The sequence below is a fragment of the Bubalus kerabau genome, chromosome 22, assembly GCF_029407905.1.
Source record: "Bubalus kerabau isolate K-KA32 ecotype Philippines breed swamp buffalo chromosome 22, PCC_UOA_SB_1v2, whole genome shotgun sequence".
Classification (NCBI taxonomy): domain Eukaryota; kingdom Metazoa; phylum Chordata; class Mammalia; order Artiodactyla; family Bovidae; genus Bubalus; species Bubalus kerabau.
This window is the reverse complement of record NC_073645.1, coordinates 28,260,313-28,283,178: the sequence shown is the minus strand read 5'-3', so window position 1 is coordinate 28,283,178 and position 22,866 is coordinate 28,260,313. Positions and strand designations below refer to the sequence as shown.

The window sequence follows — 22,866 nt, the reverse complement described above, 5'->3', positions numbered from 1 at the left end:
CCAAATCAGTTTCAAACATACCAGCACTACTTAGATTTGCTGTATCATGGAGTTCTGTGTAATATTTTAGGAGAAAAAGGTGGGGGGGGGGTGGTTCTACTGCTAATAGAATAATATTTGAAAACCATGGTTTATAGAGGAAAGGATATTTAAGCTTGAATTCAGAGTTCTGGGTCATAATAGTGTTCTACTATAAGTCAGCTGCATGATATTGGATGTGTCAGCTTCGCTGAGCTTCCAATTTTCTCACTGAACAGAGTGAAGAGGTTAAGCTACCAATAAAAATAGCTAACATTTGGGCATACTCTAAGTCATCTAAATGCATTATTTCAATTAAAAAAATCCAAATAATTCTACAGTGGAGGTAGTATGATTATTTCCATTTTACTAAGAAATTAAATATGGCACACAGAGGTTTCCCAACTTGCTTCAGATTATATAACTCATAAGTAGCCAAACCATGTTTTGAACCTCTGTGACATGATTTTAACCTAATTGTTAGCTTCTAACTAGTTGTATACATAACTGCTAAGCCAGAAGTTGCAAATGAATGACCCATGAAATGAATATGAATCATAATTGTTTGGTCTGATTATTATTGTTGTTGTTGTTCAGTCACTAAGTCTTATATGACTTTTTCACAGCTCCATGGATTGAAGCCCACCAGGCTCCTCTGTCATATGGAGTGGGATGCCATTTCCTTTACCAGGAGATCTTCCTGACCCAGGGATTGAACCCACATCTGCTGCATTGGCAGGTGGATTTCTTTACCTCTCTGCCACCAGGGAAGCCCTTGGTTTGGCCAAAACCTCTACCATATACCTGAAAGTGTAGTATTTTAGATGGAGTCAGTACTCATTGAAGTCTTAGCCTTCCACACCCAAAGATTCCTATCATCTGCCTGCTACTGCTACTGCTGCTAAGTCACTCCAACTGTGTCCGACTGTGCGACCCCATAGACAGCAGCCCACCAGGCTCCCCCATACCTGGGATTCTCCAGGAAAGAACACTGGAGTGGGTTGCCATTTCCTTCTCCAATGCATGAAAGTGAAAAGTGAAAATGAAGTCGCTCACTCGTGTTCAACTCTTTGCAACCCCATGGACTGCAGCCTCCCAGGCTCCTCCATCCATGGGATTTTCCAGGCAAGAGAACTGGAGTGGGATGCCATTGCCTTCTCCAATCATCTGCCTATATATATATATTAATGTTACCTTCTTGGTCCCTCAAGCCACTTTGATTTGTATCCCTAATTCCTAATTCTAATTGTATTTAGAAATGACTGGGTCATTTCTAAAATCATTTCTAATAGTTCAGAATTCAAAATAGTTTTCAAAACCCAGTTTGCATATGTGGCTAGGAACTGTACACATATTATCACAAACTCAAGTCATTACCTAAATAACTTATACTGTCAGAAGGAAATGTTGACCTGGATAAACATTTGACAACACAAGAGTAATTTTTAAAATGAATAACTATGAGTATACAAATGCATATGCCAAGGAGTAATAGAATGCTGGAAAAGCAAAAGAGAGGCATCCTTGTCACTGATGCAGAAAGCACTGGTGACAGGGACACAGGCAAGGGAAGTGACAGTAAGTGAACACGTAGGGTGGATCTAGCCTTTACCTTATTAGACCAACCTTTCCCAGATATGCTTTCAACAAAAAAACAGGAGCAGCCACGTCTATAATATCAGAACCATGGAGAGCTCCTCCGAGCTGATTTCGAAAAGAAGCAAACTCATTTGATTTGGACAGCTGGGAGGTGGGGAAAGTAAGAAAAGGAGTTCTGGATCTTTTTTATTGGAGATCCTCTGTGAAATCTCAGCCTCTAGCCTTGGACTTCCGAGGTCACCTTGACTAAGACCTCACCTGCTCTGCTCGTTTGTGTTTACACACCTTGTAGAATTGCAGGTTCCTGCTGAGGTGCTTGAAAATGGAAATGAGGCTTACTCTTAAAAACCATCTGATGAAGTCATGTTGTGCTGGTGTGGAATGAAAGCCCAGGAACCCAGTAGGAGGGGAAATAGCAGCTGCAGGAAATTCGGATTAAATTCACTTACCCTGTTAAAAATGCAATAGAAATGCTTGGCTTTCCCCAGATGTTTTGGTCATAAAAATGAATGAGCTAAGTTATTTTAGACTAAACTAATGTAAAAGAATGGGGCGGGGGGAACAACTTAAAACACTGGGACATGGTCAGGATTAGAAGCAGCCAGATTTGCTGTGAGTGCATCTTAGTTTAGACCTGCACTGGGACTGTGTCACATGGTGAGCAGGAATTCCAGGCTCTAGGATGAGAGACTACTCTCTACTATATAGAGTTATGGGATTTCTGCTTGAGAATTCCTTAGCTAGTCAAAGTCACTTAGCTAATAAAGTACATTACTAAGATTTGAGCCTAAGACTACCTAAAGAAGTTAAACTCCTTACCAGTGGGTGTATAATGCAGTGTGCATCAGTATGACCTGGAGCTCCTGATAGCATGCAGACTCAGGGTACCCAATGCCTGAGATTCTGATTCAGTGTGTCTGGTGTGGAACCTTGGGTTCTATCACCTGAACAACCCTCCAGATGATGCTAGTACATGCAATTTGGTGCGTCAATTCTTGAAAAACTCTGAACGATGTGTCCTCTCTCCTAACAAGTCTTAGAATTGAACAGGGGTCAACCAAGAATCAGAATATTAAGTCTTCTAGAAAAACAACAACAAAAAAGCACTGTTACTTAAAATTGGTCCAATAGGAATCTGAATGACAACAAAACTTATTTCTTTCATCTTGCTACCCCAACCTAATTTCAAAGCATGTGTCACTTCCTTATTTAAATGATTATAAATAACACTCCCCCTACACCCTCTCAATACAGTCAATAGGAAGAATCATAGTTGCTTTTCGAAAAATTTAAGCTTATAACTTCCTAGGTGGACAATAATAAAAATACCTCTGCGTTATTGAAACATTTTATTTAATCTGGGCCCAGTATAACTTCATTCTTGTGCCAAACACCATAATAAATACAGAGAAGAACAAAACATGGGGCCTGACTCCCACTTGGTGGTGGAGACATCACAAACTTGTGTAGCCTTTTGTGAACTTGACTAAGGACTATAATAGACATCCTGAAAATGGTGAAAGGAGTACAAAGGCTTAGAGGTGAGAGAGAGGGTGGAGCATTCAGGGGAATGTATGGAACCTAGAAGAGCCTGAAGGCAATTTTCTGCTGAGGAAGATGAAGATAGAAAGTGGTCACATTACAAGGGATTCTGTATGGCACAGTGAAGTTCTACCCTGAAGAGGGTACAAAGGTGACACAAGATTTGAAGCAGAAGGAGAAAATTAGAGTTGGTTAATGCATAGATTTTGTTTAAGATGATCAAGTTCTTTACATGATAATATTCAGTGTGGAAGCAATGTGATGAGTGGATTTAAATGGGGCAATGCTAGAGGCAAGGAGAAGTTTTAAAAGGTCATGGCAACCTTCTAGGCAGGAGTGTACAAGGGCTGAACTGAGGAAGTAGATTCTCTATAAAAACCCTATGGAATGAACTGGTGAAGTAGTAAGGAGGTGGCATGTACAGGGGCTAAGGCAGAAGGCCATATCTTTAATATCTCAGATATCTGACTTACAAAATTTTCTATTTTTTCTTAGAGTATTCATTACAATCAAGATTAATAATCTACTTCTATAATTATCTGTGTGATGTCTGCCTCTCTCATTAGACTCTAAGCTCCCAGAGAGCGGAAGCTATGTCTCTCTTTTTTATTAGTTTATTTTTAGCACTTACCAGAGTATCTAGCATGTGGTAGACATCCAACACAAGCTTACTGAGTAAATAAATGAAGTAAATAAGTAAACATGTGAGGAGGAGGAGATATAAAGGACCAAAGGGAGAGACTCTGAGCTCAGTTGTTAAATGGGACTATTAAGGAGAGAAATATCAATAACCTCAGATATGCAGATGACACCACCCTTATGGCAGAAAGTGAAGAGGAACTCAAAAGCCTCTTGATGAAAGTGAAAGAGGAGAGTGGAAAAGTTGGCTTAAAGCTCAACATTCAGAAAACGAAGATCATGGCATCCGGTCCCATCACTTCATGGGAAATAGATAGGGAAACAGTGGAAACAGTGTCAGACTTTATTTTGGGGGGCTCCAAAATCACTGCAGATAGTGATTGCAGCCATGAAATTAAAAGACGCTTACTCCTTGGAAGGAAAGTTATGACCAACCTAGATAGCATATTCAAAAGCAGAGACATTACTTTGCCAACAAAGGTCCGTCTAGTCAAGGCTATGGTTTTTCCAGTGGTCATGTATGGATCTGAGAGTTGGACTGTGAAGAAAGCTGAGCATCAAAGAATTGATGCTTTTGAACTGTGGTGTTGGAGAAGACTCTTGAGAGTCCCTTGGACTGCAAGGAGATCCAACCAGTCCATTCTAAAGGAGATCAGTCCTGGGTGTTCTTTGGAAGGACTGATGTTGAAGCTGAAACTCCAGTACTTTGGCCACCTCATGCGAAGAGTTGACTCATTGGAAAAGACTCTGATGCTGGGAGGGATTGGGGGCAGGAGGAGAAGGGGACAACAGAGGATGAGATGGCTCGACAGCATCACCGACTCAATGGACGTGAGTTTGAGTGAACTCCGGGAGTTGGTGATGGACAGGGAGGCCTGGCGTGCTGCAATTCATGGGGTCGCAGAGAGTCGGACACAACTGAGTGACTGAACTGAACTGAACTGAAGGGGATGTCCATCTAAACGGCAGTTAACAATGCAGTTCAGAATTTAATGCACAGATGCGCATAGGAGCTGTGGATATAGAACTCATCGGTATGAAGAGAAGGAATGAGGTCACTCAGGAACCATGAAGGAAGCAAGGAGAACTTAGGAACATCAACATTTTAAGGATAGCAAGGGAAGGGGATCCAGGAAAGGAAATCGGGGGGTGGGGGGCGGGGAACACTGCCAAAGGGAATCTACACACCAAGTATTAATTTTTCTCCCACCAGTGTCAGATGCTCCAGAGAGGTTTAAAAAAACAAAAAAAGATAAAGATATGGAGATGTCTGGTTGGATTTGGCATGTAGGCAGTAACAATGGCTAACAGATTTTTAGTGGAATAGTGGAGAGATGGATGTGGGAGAGCTGAGGAAAACTAGCAGCAAGTTCAAGAGTGAATGAAAGTGAGAAAAGAGGTTAGAACTACAGATGACTCTTTAGGAAGTAAGGCTGTGACAGAGCAAGGAAGGCGAAATCAGCATTTGGGGAGATGCAAACATTAAGGAAAACATTCCTAAGGAAATTAAGGAAAAGGTTAACATCACTATGATTATAATAAAGTATCTGAAGCTTATTTCCCCCCTCCTCTTACATTATTCAAAGTGGGATTAACTGTGGGATTTATGCAAGCAGAACTCAGGAACATCAACATTTTAAGGATGGCAAGGGAACAGGATCCAGGAAAGGAAACCAGAAAAAAAAAAAAGTGGGGTTTCTACTGTCAGAAACAAACCTAGACTCAGGTAAGGAGAGATTTTATTTGAAAACACTATTGTAATAGGGAAAGCACTCTGATCAAAAGACCTGCAAGCACCCCCAGAGTGAGGGCAGAAAAGAATCACTTGTTTGGGGAGAAGTAAAGTAAGGCTGGAATGCGCTGTGGGGAGTGAGGTGAATAGGTAGGAAATTGTTTTCCTTAAGGTCAGGTGATTCTCAGAAGAAAAGTCAGACTTAAGTTTGGTCCAGTTGAATTAACAAGCATTTTATCCAGATTGGTCAGTGGGGACAAATGGTTCAGCTAATCATTTACGAGAAAAAGGACAGGAATCTGGTTTTGCCAAAGGTAAACACAAGGAACATTTAAGAGAAGGCAGGGGTGGGGGGTTTGCAGTAAACCATGTTCAGGAACACAAAAAGGTAGGAGGATTTCCTAAATGTTGCTGTTTTCCAGGAATCTGGAGCTCAAGTCAAGTTCAACATTGTCATCAATGAACTGAGTTCCACGTAAAAATAAACCAGCAAAAAACAATTTTTTCTCTTGCAGAAATGACTGTTACAATAGGAAGTCAAGAATAAGTCCAGAATCTAAGAGACAAGTGGAGGTCTATGAGACTCAGAGCGGTCCAGTGAGGCAAGCAGCTTTGAAAGCAAGGGAAGTCTGGGATATGACCCTATCAGGAACTCAACTGGCATGTTAAGAGCATTAGTAGTATTTCCCCTGATCACAAGTGTTGCTTAGACTTGCCCAGCACATTATGCTTTACTAAAAACAAGTCATTTGCTGCATCCTTACAACTTTACCACGTGGTATTATGGTACCCATTTCACAGATTAGAAGACATGGGCTCATAGATGAGCAGGTGGCAGAAAGTCCTGGTTTCTGTTCATCCTCTTCATGAGCTCCATTGTCTTTTCCCGAGGCTGCCAGGGCTCCCTTCATCTGGCTCCAAGCCCTCTGCTGGTGCGTGCTTTTCATGACAGTGGCTTGAGAGCGCCAACTCGATGCCCAGGGGCTGGGTTATGGAGGACTCAGCACAAGGTTGCTGCCCCTAGTAATGCTGCTCATTATTAATGGCCTTCATTTCCTTCCCTGCAAAACACTCCAAAGCCAAGGAGTGCCCCAGGAGAGCATATTCTGAACAGACTGGGAGTAGAAGTGTGAGAGCAATGATGACAGGGAGCTTTTCTGTGTCTTTGTGTTTAAGCAAGATGCCCAGCAGCAGCTGTGGCACTATGTGGAATGGCAACAACTTGTTTAAAAGCCATTTCAATTTTTAAACAATGGAAAGAACCAATCTCCTTCCGCCCACTCTGTCCTCACATCCTAGTCCGAGGTTACAAAAATCCGGGTCAATGCCGACTAATAAAGGGGATCAATAACCATCCAGCTATTTTCACAGCAGCCCTCATATTAATGAGAAGCTGTTCTGGATGAAGTTCTATCAAAGGAGCCGCATGGATGGTAGTCCATCGCAGTAAATTGCCATGGGGCTGCTAATCACTAATGGAGTGTTCTAGGGTTGTGATCAATGCCAGGCTTCATTTGTTCCCACCTGCAGACATACTGCCCAGGGGAGCAAACTGTTTGTTTTCCTGAGAAGGTTAAAAATACATAAAATAGGCATACATAAAGAAACAAAATAGGTGCTACATGGAGAATGTGGTTTAGAAAGTTCCTGAAACTCTTTTCCTGGGCCAATACATGGAAATCACCAGATTGCTGCTAAAGGTCATTCTCATGAGCATGAACTTCCTCTTCTTCATGTTCTGCAAGAAGCATACCTCTTTCCTGCTTGGGTTTAGAATAGCTGATGGGTACATCCTACAACCATGATCCTATAAAATGGTCCTATAAAGTCAATCACAAAGACATTACAGAAAGTGAGAGATTAATGCCTGTGGCCCCTGGGGCTACTTACTATGATCCTTGCCAACATCTCCATCTCTTCTATGCAACCCTGTCCCTTAACATGGCCTTCTAGTTTGTTAAACATGTGCACACATGTGTGCATGCTAAGTCACTTCAGTTGTGTCTGACTCTTTTAACCCTATGAACTGTAGCCCACCAGGCTCCTCTGTTCATGGGATTCTCCAGGGAAGAATACTGGAGTGGGTTGCCATTTCCTCCTCCAAGGGATCTTCTCGAACCAGGGATTGAACCTGTATCTCTTACATCTCCTGCACTGGCAGGTAGGCTGTTTACCTTTAGCACCACCTGGGAAGCCTTCTCTTAAAATAGGGCCAGTGTATGTATTTTCTACCAGTTTCCTAAACACTTATTTTCAGGGTTAACTCCTCATCTTCCTTGAATCATCTTAAGTATCACTTTCTTTAGAAAACTAGCCCTCACTACCCATATTTGGTGAGCTTCAACTATCATGTCACAGTGGACCTTGAACTTCTGTGCCTAGAACACCTCTCATACCCACAATTGCTTGTTTACCATCTCTACCAGAATACAAGCTTTATGAAGGTAGGGAATGTCTGTGTCTTATTTACCACTCTAACCACAAAGCTTAGCTCAATGCATGGCACTGAGTAAAAACCTAAATGGAAGAAAGACAAGATCAATAGGTGAATAAAGAAAGGAAAAAATGAATGAATATGTGCATGATTATATGAATAAATGAATGGATAAAAGCAACTAGGGGTAGATGGTTATCTACCTTCTTATCTCATAATCCCATCTGCCTCTGTACTCATTTCACTTTTCATGATATGCTTCCTAGCACCAGCTTGGAGATCTAAGTCTTTGTAACTTTACATTTGATATATGTCCAACCTGAGACTTGGCTTCTTTGCAGCCTCAATAATGCAACTGAGGCTTTAATGCAATTAAGGCCTGCCCATGTTCACACTGAGGTTCTAAGATCCATCTCCTCCAAGGAGCCACTGTTTACAAGGGATGAGGCCCACAGAATAAGTGTTGTGATTTTCCAAAACAGGAGTTAAAATGCCATGATTCAATATTAACATTATAGTAAATTATTCCTTTTTAATTACTCATTGTGGCAGAAGGGAGTGGAAGTACAAGCAGTGCATTTATATTTAGCATTAAAATGTAGAGAGAAGCATGAAAGACGTGGGACTCACCTGTGCACCTTACATATATATAACTGTATGTAGCCCCAGGGGCCATGGGCATTAATTTCTCATTTTCTGTAACATCTGTAATTGACTTTATAGGACCATTGTATAGGATCACAGTTGCAGAATGTACCCATCAGCTACACACTCTCTCTGATGTACCCATCAGCTACAGTCTCTCTCTTTCTCTCTGACACACACACACACACACACATATATGTGTGTGTGCATATAAAGTTTCTACCTAGGCCATTCTGAGTCTGGCCTTCTATTCATCAATAAGGCTCTTGTGAAAGATAGGGACCCACAGAAGAGATTTCAAAGCTAGTGTTCCTTTCACTACCAGTCCTGGGAAACGACACAAGGTTATACTGTATATTTGAGTCATAGGAAATCAAAACTCTTGCCTGGGTATCCTGCTGGGAGGGGAACACAGAACCCAGATTCACTGACATGCTGCTGCTGCTACTGCTGCTGCTAAGTCGCTTCAGTCATGTCCGACTCTGTGCGACCCCATAGATGGCAGCCCAGCAGGCTCCCCTGTCTCTTGCCTGGGATACTCCAGGCAAAAACACTGGAGTGGGTTGCCATTTGAGCAGAGGCCAAACCCCCAGTGGTAAGTCAGGCTGAATGCCTGCTGTCTCCCAGAAAGGGATCAAACCTTCCGCAGCCCAACAAGACAGAATTTCCCTGCTGCTTTGTCTGGCAGGACCCAGGGCAGCAGGTGATGAATACCTTGGGCAGTGAGTACTTGGGCAGCTTTATCTGAGCGAAGGCCTCTCTCCGGTAGGACACGTAGTAGCTGGCTCTTCCACCAGTTGTTACCTGGATCATAAGGAAACACAGAAAGGTCAGATGGGGCTACAGATCCAGTGCAAGGTGGAAAGTAGTAGCCTCTCCATCAAAAACCACGGTAGGTTTGTGACAACCTTTAAGGGAATATTCCCTGCTGCCTTTGATCCTCCAACCCCACGGCACCCTAAGTTACTCCCATGTCACAGCACTTAGACAATAAATGAGCAATTCCAGCAGTCTTTCCCCATGGCTGGTGATATCTGGGGGAGCAGGGACTCTCTACTTGGTCACTATGCTCTGAATTCATACACAATAAATATTTTCAACAGAAAACAGAGAAGCTATTGATATGGGCTATACTTATGATCTACATATTCTATTCTTTTCTTAACAGTTTTTAATCTATTGCAATGATGACATGATTATCAAAGAAAGTATTTTTCTGAATCTGGATAATTACTATTGCTCAAAGCTCTTGTTACTTTGCAATTAATTTCACTTCCCATTTGAGCACAATTTCCCTTTATTTTTACAAATCCATGCACTGAACAGATACTTATTGATTCTTTCCATATGCAAGTTAATTAAAGGCATCAAAAGTCAAAGAAAGAACTCTGGATTTGAAAATCAGAAATCCGAAGCCTGAATCTCAGTTCTACTAGTTCATGACTGGTGACATCAAGGTCTGAAACCTCACTAGAGGAAAGATGGCTTCTTAGAGGAACCCAGAAACCACAGCAAGAAATGGTCCTCTGGCTTGCACTTGCTGGAAAGCCTGCCAAATTGCATAGCTCTGCAGATGGCTGCTCTTGGTCCAATTACCCTAACTCAGGGGAGATTAATATTCACAGGAGAAGACAACATAGCCTGTTCAGAGAAAATAGCAGGGAGACAATAGCAACCAGACTTCTGTGCTGAGGAGGCAATTACTGGGAGCACAGGCTCTGTGCTCACTAAGACCCCAGCACTTGCTGGAGACAGGCCAGTCCCCCAAATCTGGTCCAACCCTGGTGCCCATCCATAGCGGCTGCTGAGAGTGGGAGGTTGTTACATTTCTAGTGAAAGCCACCCATCGCTCCTCACCCTGAGGCATGGCATCTCCTGTGGCTCCTCCTTAACCTCTGCAGATTGGAAGCCCACAAAGCAGGCACCACAAGCTGCCAGGGACAGCAGATGTTCGAGTCAGTGTGAGGGCAGAGCTGTGAAAAAAAACCTGGTGCAAAGACTTAGGCTGGAAACCAACAGGGGAGACCAGCTTTCTGCCTGATGGTCATTGCTGTCCTCACATCTCTATTTTCTAACTAGAATCACTCTTGTCTTGTATTCCAAGACCTTTATTTTTTTTTTTTCTGGGTAAGATATCTGTTCGAAATCTATGTTGTTCTATGTCAGCTTAGAGGTGGGATGTTGACAGATTAAGATCAATGAGTTGCAGAGAACTTTTTTTTTTCTTTTTAAAATAAATCTCAATTGCATAGAATCTGGTTAAAATGTAACCCTTGGTTCTAAACACAGTCACCATTAATCCTGGCAATTATTTGCTTCTTTAATTTGCTATTTATTTGCTTCTTTAATTTGGTTTTACTTTTAATTGTAAAACCAACACATGCAAACATACCTGCAAAACCCAAGAAGCAGATCAGTAGTTTTGAAATTTCGGGATGCACCAGAATCACCTGGAAAGCTTGTTAAAACTCAGACTGCTGGGCCCCACCCATGGAGACTCTGATTCAATCAGTCTGGGTGGGGTCCAAGAGTTGCTTTTTCTAATAAGTTTCCAGATGATGTTGATGCTGCTGGTCTGGGGACCACACTTGGAGCAGCACAGAAGCAGAACTTTAATGCCAACTGACATACAGCTCTGTGCCTCTCTGCTCCTCATCTATCTTGAACCCGGCCTCCCTCTCAGATGCAGCTTCTTTCCTGAATTTTGTGCTTAGTGATGATAAAATTTTGTTGTTGTTTTTTTTAACCAAGGTGAAATTCATATAAGAGAAAATTAACCATTTTACAGTGTACAATTCAGTGACATTCAGCATATTCACAGTGTTATACTACCACCACCTCGTATGGTTCTAAATCATTTTTATCACCCCCACAAGAAGACCATTTGCCCAGTGATAAAGCTTTTAAACCCCAGAATAATCCTCTATCAAATGCTTAAAAATCAGTTCTCTACAAGACATCCTGAACCTCACCATCCTCACTTTTAGTGAATGAGCCCAGCATCAGAAGAGGCAAATCCCAGCACTAACGCTGGCCAGAACTCAGCAACTAAAAACGCCTTTCCCCAGGAGACCCAGTCAGTCACCTCCATAGGGAACAGGATGACAGCAACTGCCAGACTTCTCATCAGTAGCACAGAGCAAGGCTGGTGGGGTTTCCAAATCACCGAGGCTTGAAGGAAAGCAAAGTCGTCCCCTTGAGTGTGTGTTCAGTCCCACTGACTCTGGAACTCAGGCCAGCTGTGCCTGTTATAGCCCTCTTCAAGCATAGACTCTCTCTCTTTCTCTCTCTCTCTCTCTCTTTCTCTCTCTCACACACACACACACACACACACACATACCACCCGGGAGAGTCTGCACTTAAGTATATCATAAAGATGGAACTACACTTCAGAAATACCATGGAATAAAGTATTAAACGGCTGCACAAAGCCCAAGGAGCGCAGAGGCTATCTGCTGCCTCTGACATCACAGCACCCCCCAGAGACATCCAGGGGCTCCTGCAGCCCTCCCTCTGTCCCAGTCATGCCACTGGCTGTTCTGCAGGATCCAACCTGAGGCTTCATACCTCATGTAAGGCCCAGGAGTTCACGGGCCTTGGTGTGGACAGCACCATTCTAACTTCTCCCTCCTCTTAGTTCCTGAATTTTGTTATTTCCATTTCTACAGCACTTTCAACATTTACTCCTGTGGTGTACATATACCTATAGTGATCCCTCCATGTCTTATTATAAGGTTATAACTTCTTAATTCCTAAATAATGCTGGTCTCATGGCAGGCAATCAGTGGATGCATGATGATAAAAATAATGATAAAATTGTCATCAATTGGGTTCATCTTCCATGCTCCAGAACTGCACGTAGCCCTTATATAAATTATCTATTAATAGTTTAACCCCACGGACAACCCTTCCGAGTCTATGGAATGACTTGCCCAAGACAAGTATGAACCTAGTGAAGTTTGGCTCTAAGCCTGCTCTCCTCCTCCTGTGACTGACAAATCCTCTCTTCATCTTATTCATGTCACCAGTTGTATTGTACTTACAGCACTACATTTCCTTGATTCCAATGTCTTTAAAACATGTTCTTTTAAATTGCTCTAACTGACATGTGTGTATATGTTTACATTCCCAGAAAATCTGTCATGGCATTGATGCTACATCTTAAAAATGATGCCTTCTTAGAAAAGAAGTGGTGAGTTAATAAAAACAAGCAGAGCAGTGATTACCATGCAGTGAAAACTTATAACATGGAAGATGCTACAATAAGCAGTTTCTAAATCATACTTCATTTACATATATACATATACACACACACATTATATTATATATTCCTGACCCATAGAGGATATAGCCTCTATAGGTCAGGAAATAGAGGCTAAAAGGTCACTAATTTGTCCAACAACATACAGCCCTTCATTGACCCTGCTGCTAAGCTGCTAAGTCACTTCAGTCGTGTCCAATTCTGTGTGACCCCATAGATGGCAGCCGACCAGGCTCCCCCATCCCTGGGATTCTCCAGGCAAGAACACTGGAGTGGGTTGCCATTTCCTTCTCCAGTGCATGAAAGTGAAAAGTGAAAGTGAAATCGCTCAGTCGTATCCGACCCTCAGCGATCCCATGGACTGCAGCCTTCCAGGCTCCTCCATCCATGGGATTTTCCAGGCAAGAGTACTGGAGTGGGGTGCCATTGCCTTCTCCATCACGCTCCTCACTCCTTCCCAAGAGTCCAAAGTGTCCCACCGACAAGCAGGAGCTCCTTGGGAAACACTTCTTACCTAAGAGTCACCCTGCTGATCTCAGTCTAACCCTCATTTCACTCACTCTGGAAATGGAGAGAACTTGAGGACCATTTACCCCAGTCTCCCTAAACTCTGCCAAGTTCCAACACCCAGGAGCCAAAGTTTTCCTGTGAACCCTGTATGTCCAATGGCAAAAAAATCATAAAACTACTTCAGATGATTTATAGCTATAATTTACAGCTAATTCATAACTTTTACCAAAACAAATCATTACTTATCTCTGGTCTTCAGTTTCCCCACCCATAAAGTACAGCTAATACTTCCCTAAGACAATTTATATGAAAAAGCCCAATACAATGCCCAACGTAAAGTAGGCATTAGATAACAGGTTGCTTTTATCTAAGAAGCAAAAGTCTGTAGGAAGAAGATAAAATATTTGGGCCTGAAAATAAATATGCCAAGAATCAAATATTTAGTGGTACTCAATCAAGGGAGTTAGAAATGTGTGCAGTGAGAGAGGAAGGGTGGCTGTCAAGATGAACAAGATGACCCAGCCATGTACAATTCCAGCCTATGCTTGAACATATAACCAGGAATGAACACATCCCCAAAAATGTCAGGCATAGGGCAGGAGGTCAGTACTTAACTAACTGGACAATGAAATGTGATTCATTCACTTAACTGGAGAGCCTTCAGATTCGATTTTCTCTGTTGTTTAGTGGCTAACGAACGGTGGCTACAGAAGCAGCCGCCATCCCTGCCCAGTGCCTGCTGGTCCCAGGGACTCACCTCCACACAGGAGTCCTAGCTCCTCCCCAGGGAGCAGAGTCCTCCCAGCACTGAGTGATACTAGCCTAGTGCATTCGCTGCCTCTCCGCTATTATTTGTGTGGTTCTCTGGCAATCACACAAGGAAGGAATAAAGTTTAGCAACTATTAATCTATTTTGATGAACTTTTCTCTTCCTTACAAGCAAATTTGCTGGCACTGTAAATCCCAGAGATTATTACCACTTTCCCTTTCAGTGACACCTTTTATTTTACATTTGATGAATGTCATCCAATTATTTGCTCTGGGCCCATCTGTCATGCTAAACACAGAATTAGCTGGGTCTTTTCCTCATTAATGACTGGCTCGTTAATCTGATTTTCTGGATTTCCATTTTACAGGTTTAATTGGGCTCCTGGCCAGTGAAAATGATTCCTTTGGACAAATGCATTGGCCATTAAACACATCTGTCTCTTCTGACTTGTTCCCATGCGTCTGTAACCAAGTCTAAACCGACATATCCTTTATTTTTTCCATTTCTCCTTGCTTCTGGATGATGACTTGTCTTGGAGGAGAGAGAGAAATCTGCCCCTCAAAATTGGAACCAGAAGGCCTTGAGTCATATTGAACCTTTTTCTGTCACAGAGAGAAGAAAACTTGTAATGTCTCTAGAATTCATAAGTGGACATATGGCTTCTGAGAAGAGAAGTAGAAACTAACACATCCAAATACCTATCATGCGATGAGTGCTCCAGATTCATTTTACTATTCAATATCCACAATAAATATTACTATTACTGTTATTGTTAAAACCATTATTAGTATCCTTACAAGGTAAAAGTATTGATAAATTTTTTGAGCATTTATTATATGCCAGGCACTGTTCTGTATGAACCAGCTTTCCGATTTATAATCAGGTGAGAAACTGAGGCATAGGGAACTTCTACAATACGCTCAAAGACACACAACTAGTAAATGCTGGAACTGGAATTTGAACCCAAGTTTATGTGACTGCAAAGCTTATTCTGGTCCCTCAGACTATGTGGGTTTCCATACCTCTCCATGGAAAAGAATGAATCCTGGTCACTCAACTCCCAATTTCCCAGGTAAGATACCCACCAACAAGGTAGATCTTTCATGTCAGTTCCCTATCCCTGAGAAATCAAGATTCTATTGTTGCATAGGAGTCAATGGTGTTGCTATTGGAACAGAGGGATAATGGAAATAGATTCAGCTTACACAAGAGCCGTCACCTTCATAGGAATTGACATTTAGAAGTTTTTCCAGCTAGAGGACTTTGCTAGGTCCAGGATGATGTGAAGAATCTAAGACAAGAGGAATGACTACCTTTATGGGCATACATTACTTATTTCTCTTGCAGCCTTTGCATTATTTCCTCCTTCTTAAAAAATGAAAGGGGACAGTTGAGTTGTTAAGATGCACAATTAACTTTTCCAATTTCTTTGCTCATTAATTCTATTCAGATTACTTAAAATACATTTTGACGTTGTTAGACCTTTCTCTTCTTCTCCTCCTACATAATTCCATTAAAGATCATAGTTCTTCTTCAAGAACAAAGAAACAGGCTTCTGACTACCAGGTCACAAGAGTCAATAAATAGCCACTTGTCTCATTAGGATGTGGCTCTATGTGTCAGGCTGGCCTGGGAGCTTCTACATGGTAGGTTACATCACCTCTGTCATCTTGAGCTCATTTCTGAAAGCTTTCTGCTAAGGCACTGCACTGTGTGTCTGAACCAGAATTGGGTACGGCATTTGGAACAAGACACCTATCAGCAAGCCATCTCCCCTACTAGACTGTTTGATGTTGAATTTAATGTTTGTCAAACTGGTGTTTGCTTGTTTTATGTCCTGGAGGCTCTGGTCTACTAATGAAATATGCAGTTTTATCTGCCTGTTTCTAGAAGGAGTGGGTCTAATGCCTAACAACACTCCTGCTGAGGCTGAACATTTTTGAAACAGATTTTCCCATAAAAATTTTTTATGGGGGCCCTAACGTAGCCCCCAAAAATAGCTTCATCAAGAATAGATTTGGGATAAGACAGCTGATGTGAAGCCAGTATTGCTCTGTGTTTGAGTGTGCGTGCACACGTGCATGCAGAGTGGCAGTGTTGGAGGAAAGGCATGTCCACCACACAACTGGCCAAAAAACTACTGACAAATCAAGTGCCCAGTCACCAGCCCTGCCAAGAGACTTCTTGGAGCCTTCACCAGCTATGGGGGATGCTAGCAAGGTGCAGAACAGGGGGCGATTTAGAAAAGCATGTTACAAAGACCATGTCTAGACCACACACAACACTATAATAAGAATCAGGAGGCCTAGTTCTCTGAGATTGTTTTTCAAATACAATGAAAGGGTTAGACTTGATAAGTTTCCAATTATCTATTTTCAAGGAAAACTCTTCTGATTGTTAAGCATTATAGTACATCAGCTGGGATCTCAGACATGTGTTTGAATCCTGCTTCTGTCATATGCTAGTTTGGTGACCTTGAACAGGTAATTTAACGTTCCTAATTTCTTCTTCTAGAAAATGGAGATATTAATGTTGAGTTCATTTCAGTCACTCAGTCGTGTCTGACTCTTTGCAACGCCATGGACTGCAGCACACCAGCCTTCCCTGTCCATCACCAACTCCCAGAGCTTATTCAAACTCATGTCCATTGAGTCAGTGACGCCATCCAACCATCTTATCATCTGTCGTCCCCTTTTCCTCCTGCCATCAATCTTCCCCAGGATCAGGGTCTTTTCCAATGAGTCAGTTCTTTGCATCAGGTGGCCAAAGTATTGAAGTTTCAGCTTCATCATCGTCCTTCCAATGAATATTAAAGACTGATTTCCTTCAGGGTTGACTGGTTTGCTCATCTTGCAGACCAAGGGACTCTCAAGGGTCTTCTCCAACACCACAGTTCAAAAGTATCAATTCTTTGGCACTCAGCTTTCCTTATAGTCCAACTCTCACATCCATACATGACTACCGAAAAAACCATAGCTTTGACTAGACAGACCTTTGTTGGCAAAGTAATGTCTCTGCTTTTCAATATGCTGTCTGGGGCTGATAAGTCATTTCAGTTGTGTCCGACTCTGTGCGACCCCATAGATGGCAGCCCACCAGGCTCCCCTGTCCCTGGGATTCTCCAGGTAAGAACACTGGAGTAGGTTGCCATTTCCTTCTCCAATGCATGAAAGTGAAAAGTGAAAATGAAGTCGCTCAGTCATGTCTGACTCTCAGCGACCCCATGGACTGCAGCCTTCCAGGCTCCTCCATCCATGGGATTTTCCAGACAAGAGTACTGGAGTGGGGTGCCAGTGCCTTCTCCAAATATGCTGTCTATGTTGGTCATAAATTTTCTTCCAAGGAGCAAGCATCTTTTAATTTCATGGCTACAGTCACCATCTGCAGTGATTTTAGAGCCCCAAAAAACAGTCTGTCACTGTTTCCACTGTTTCCCCCATCTATTTGCCATGAAGTAATGGGACCAGATGCCATGATCTTAGTTTTCTGAATGTTGAGCTTTAAGCCAACTTTTTCACTCTCCTCTTTCACTTTCATCAAGAGGCTCTTTAGTTCTTCTTCGCTTTCTGCCATAAGGGTGATATCATCTGCATATCTGAGGTTATTGATATTTCTCCCAGCAATCTTGATTCCAGTTTGTGCTTCATCCAGCCCAGCATTTCACATGATGTACTCTGCATGTAAGTTAAATAAACAGGGTGACAATATATAGCCTTGATGTACTCCTTTTCCCAATTTGGAACCAGTCTGTTGTTCCATGTCCTGTTCTAACTGTTGCTTCCTGACCTGCATACAGATTTCTCAGGAGGCAGGTCAGGTAGTCTGGTATCACCATCTCTTGAAGAATTTTCCACCGTTTGTTGGAATAATCCACACAAAGGCTTTGGCGTAGTCAATAAAGCAGAAATAGATGTTTTTCTGGAACTTTCTGATATTTTATCATGATGATTGAATCCACCATGGCATGTAAAGAATTTAACCTTAAACCTGGCACATGCTAAGTACTCGATGCATATTACCTGTCCCTGCTGAAATAGAGGCATAGATGCCTGTATCGGTCTAATATATTGGAGGGTTTATGGTGACTGACCATGGTGACAATTGACATGCAAACGGGGGACTTCAGGAAGTGCTGAGGCAGCCAAATGGGCTTCCTGGTCAAAACCAACCAGTGATGGAAGACTGAAATTCTTCTTGCCATAAGCAAGGATGACTTTGTGGAGAAGATTCATTTATAGAGACTGCCAGCCCAATGTGCTTTGTGCCAGATATTTGACCAAGACTGGTTACAAATCTTATCTTCATGTTCTAGCCTTTATGATTTAAAAAGAGTGAAAGAAGTTCTTGGGATGTTCACTTTACCCATAAAAATCGAAGTTCATTGCTTTTTCTCTCCTAGTTTTGTTGGTGGATGAAAAGGCAAAGATGGTTAGTGCAGCAATAAAACAAATTGATATGGATTTGAATTGTTATCCTGGAGTACAAAATTTGGGAGCATTTGAATACTCCCAGTTAATATAGTAATAGTTAAAAAAAAAAAAAGCTAAAACTCAGTCAGTCTACATTGAGTGTTCTAAATCAGGATGCCAGAGCTTCACAGAAAAAGGAAACACTACTTAGGGAAACCTTAAAGACAAATATTACAACTTACTATCAAAAGAGCCCGACTTCTGTTTTCACAAATGTTCCTTGTACACTGTGAGTGTAGTATGGTTTCATGAAAGATAGACTGAGAAAGGGCTTGAAAAGATATTGCAAGGAGTCAAGCTTATACAGTCTTCTTATACTTATATAAAAGTTTTTCTCTTTGAGATATTACATAGGCTAGTTCCTTTATACTGGTAGATACTATAAGGTCAATTGATTGGCTAAAATATTCCCAATCCAGACACTAGCCTCTGTCTTTTATATAACATTCCAGAATTTCAGAAAATTAAAACAAAAGAGTGGGAGAGGAGGAGGAAGAAAGGTAAAAGGTACCAGTATCTGTAATATTAGTGATTCTAGTTTCAACTCCATCATGTATCAGGCATGCATGTATCAGACATGCAATTTTAGGCATAGTAAATAGTCTGTTGGAGTTTCAAGGTTATTTGTCTATAAAATGGAAATAATAGTTACTCTTCTCTTACAGAAAGTAAATGAGATAAGATAGTAAAATGTTTTCATGTTATCTGTAAATTAGTCTATGAATACAATGAATAGGATGTAATGATTGACCTGTTTATGTATCCAGGAACCTAAAGATTTTAAAAGTATTTTCACTGACAAATTGCTATAAACTGAGTTTTTGTATCCCTCTGTAATTCATATGTTGAAACCTTATCCCCATTGTGATGGTATTTGGAGGTGTGGCCTTTGGGAGATGATTAGGTCATGGGGGTGGAGCCCCCATGAGGAGACTAGTGCTCTTACCAGAGAAACCCCAGAGAGCACTCTCATACTACACACGAGGACACAGGAACAAGTTGACCATCTATGAACAGACACCAAATCTGTCAGCGCCTTGATCTTGGACTTTCCAGCTCCAGACTTGTGAGAAATAAACTTCTGTTTTTCATAAACCACTCAGTCTACAGCTTTCATGGCAGCATTAGCACAGAACCCAAGCTGATGATCCAGACATGCCCAGTCTATAGATTGTGTAGGGCATGAACATTTGCCACTGGGGCAGAAGCTACATATACCCTGTGGGGTTACAGTCATCTGCAGACTGAAAGGTTAGCAGCAGTATGGAATATGAGACGAGAAGCAAGAAATGGACAGGCAGAGCTATAGAACAGACGTGTCTTCAGCCACATGGAATAAATGGCAGGTGCACATAGTTTCTTAGAGAATGACTAATTTTATTGATATGTTCACAGTATTTTAAAGAACTTAATAGGGCAAGGCAAACAAAGCCATTAATTTTCTAGAGAAGCAGGGATGTGTCTTTGAGATATGGGATTTCTAGGCAGACTTTGAGATACATGGGCTGCTAGATAGAACAGCCAAACTTCTCCAACATGGGATTTGCATCCCTCATGAGTGAATTTGGGGACAGCAGTGGATAGATTTAAACCATCTGTCAACCTGTTTTCTTCAGGAAACATTGCCACTTCCCCAAGAGAGCCATGAATACTTGTAAAATGCCAACTGCTATTTCTTGGAGCTTCCCCATTGTACTGTCTATGTCATTCTAGTCCTGTCCTCCACTAGCAGAAGCATCATTGTTGAAAAGTCAGACTTGGTGCTCACCTCTTGTTATGCACTGTCTGCCCTCATGCACAGCAACCTTGGTGGAGAGATACTGTACAGCCTCACTTTACTGATAAAGTTAATGATATGCATAAGGTCACTCAGCTTCAAAGCAGCAAAGCCTGGATTTGGACTTGGGTCTTTAAATTTTGACAATGTCCACTACCCTGTGCAACCCTGAACGAGTCTACTGCAGAGCCTCTCCAAAGAATAGCTAGTTTAGGACCAATTTCCTGAAGGGATTCATCCTGACCCAGATCCTTAGAAATACCAGCATTAAGGAAATCCACACTGGCTTACATCAAAAGCTACCTCCTTAAAGAATCGTCCTCCATCTGGATTTCCCAGCTGGAATGCATCCTTTCTTTTCTGATTCTCAGGGCTCTCTGTAGCTCTCTTGTTGCACTTATCAGCTGCTGAGGAAATTACTAGAAGAGGGTCTCTTGTATCATCTTTGAGGGGAGACAATATGTCCTGTTCCCATTTGACTGCCTCTTGGTACCTGGCACCTATGTCACGACTCATATTTGTAGAGCATTTTGCTTTGTACCATTCGTTTTCATCACTGGACTGAATCTCATTTGGCCGGAGCACAAGCATGCCAGGGAGGTCTAATTATCAATACATCCCCATGTTAGAATTCAGGGGCCCTGAGACCCAGACAGGCCCCACTAGGTCACCTTGCTACTAAAAGGTAAGGCTCACAGCCAACCTCTGAACTTCTGACTTGAAGCCCGAGGCTCTTTTCATGTTGCTAGGCTGCGTCATTCTGTGTTCACTAAATCAAGATTAGAAAAACACAAAGTGGAGATAATTGCATGGATTTCTACAAATGGGTCATGATTTTACATCAAATACTCCTTTGAGTGGTTGGCAACACCACAACATGGAAAACCAGGGGCCATAAGAAAGAGTGCTTTCCTGTGGGACATGAAGAAGCAGATTACAAGATGTTTTTCCCTATCTGCTGCCGAAACCACAGATTAATTAAAGGTCTGGCCAAATTCACATCATTCCTCGAACATTAATCACATTCAGACATCTCATTAGGGATATCAGCCCCAATTCTACTACGTGTTACATTGATCAATCAATCCACGTATTTACTTATTCAGCACTTTTGTGCCCAGGCTGTGTTAGATGTCACAGGAGTCATGGGCTGTGACCTCATGGAGTTCACCATTTCTTTGTAAAAATAAGCCAAACATGTAAGATGTACCAACGGCAATGCAGAATGAATGCCAATGCCATGGTACTCTGAGCAGAGCAAAAGCTAAGAACTTTAAAACAGAGAAACCCCTGAAGGAGGAAACAGACAAAACAGGTTCCATCTTGGAAGCAGGACTCCATCTTGGGCTGGACTGTGGACTTTGAGCTATGTGCCCTGTATCTATGGAAACAACATACAAACTAGAATATCAGACCCCCGGATGGGATAGCCCCAGGGCTTGTACCTAGACTCTCCATTGCCTAAAAAATACCCTAATTATCTGTGTAACCAAATAGAATCATAAATTCTATTATGCTTATTGGGGTATGACCACAGGCCTATTGATAATTGTCCACTGTTAACTACCTAGGCTTAAGGCATACGAATCATGGGTTAACTTTGATTATATCTTTCTTTTCCTTTGTTCAGACTAGTTTCAGAGAATCTGGGGAAGTGTGTTTGAGCACGTATACTTAGAGTATATAAGGTTTTCACAAAAACTGGTCGGTGTCCTTGGCTAAGAGAAGACTCTGCCTTGGGCCTGCACTCCACTATCTGCATTGTCCCTCTGAATGAGTTTGTTTCCTGGAACGCATGGTTACAACACCCCTACCCCAGAACCACACCAGTTTACTCAACTTATCCTCATGATCCTTCTAGAATTAAAATAAATCAATGCTGGACACTGTGGAGTCCATGCTCATCCTTTATCATTTTATAGATAACATGCCTAATACATGGAGATAGAAGAGTGACACAGCTGGTAGAGGGCTGAGCTTGGATTGCAGCTCATACCTGCCTGACTCCAGAGAGGTAGGCATAAGCCTTCTGTATCACCCTCCACAGTGTGGTGTGCATGTGTGTGCTGCTACTGCTAAGTCGCTTCAGTCGTGTCCGACTCTGTGTGACCCCATAGATGGCAGCCCACCAGGCTCCTCCGTCCCTGAGATTCTCCAGGCAAGACCACTGGAGTGGGTTGCCATTTCCTTCTCCAATGCACGAAAGTGAAAAGTAAAGTGAAGTCGCTCAGTCGTGTCCAACTCTTAGCGACCTCATGGACTGCAGCCCACCATGCTCCTCCGTCCATGGGATTTTCCAGGCAAGAGTACTGGAGTGGGGTGCCATTGCATGTGTGTACATACACACCAATAAGTGTATGAAAAGTAGAAGTGTTAGTTGCTCAGTTATGTCTGACTCTTTGCAACACCATGGACTGTAGCCTACCAGTCTCCTCTGTCCAAGGAATTCTCCAGGCAAACATACTGGAGGG

General features: G+C 42.2%; 1 protein-coding gene across 1 annotated transcript in view; it reads right to left on the bottom strand.

Annotated features, from left to right (window-relative positions):
- The window catches only part of SORCS3 (sortilin related VPS10 domain containing receptor 3), a 466,176-nt gene that overhangs the window by 119,067 nt on the left and 324,243 nt on the right, over positions 1-22,866 (bottom strand). The window contains exon 9 of the mRNA XM_055561093.1: positions 9,324-9,413. Coding sequence (XP_055417068.1) covers positions 9,324-9,413 — 90 coding nt within the window. The remainder of the gene's footprint in view (positions 1-9,323; positions 9,414-22,866) is intronic.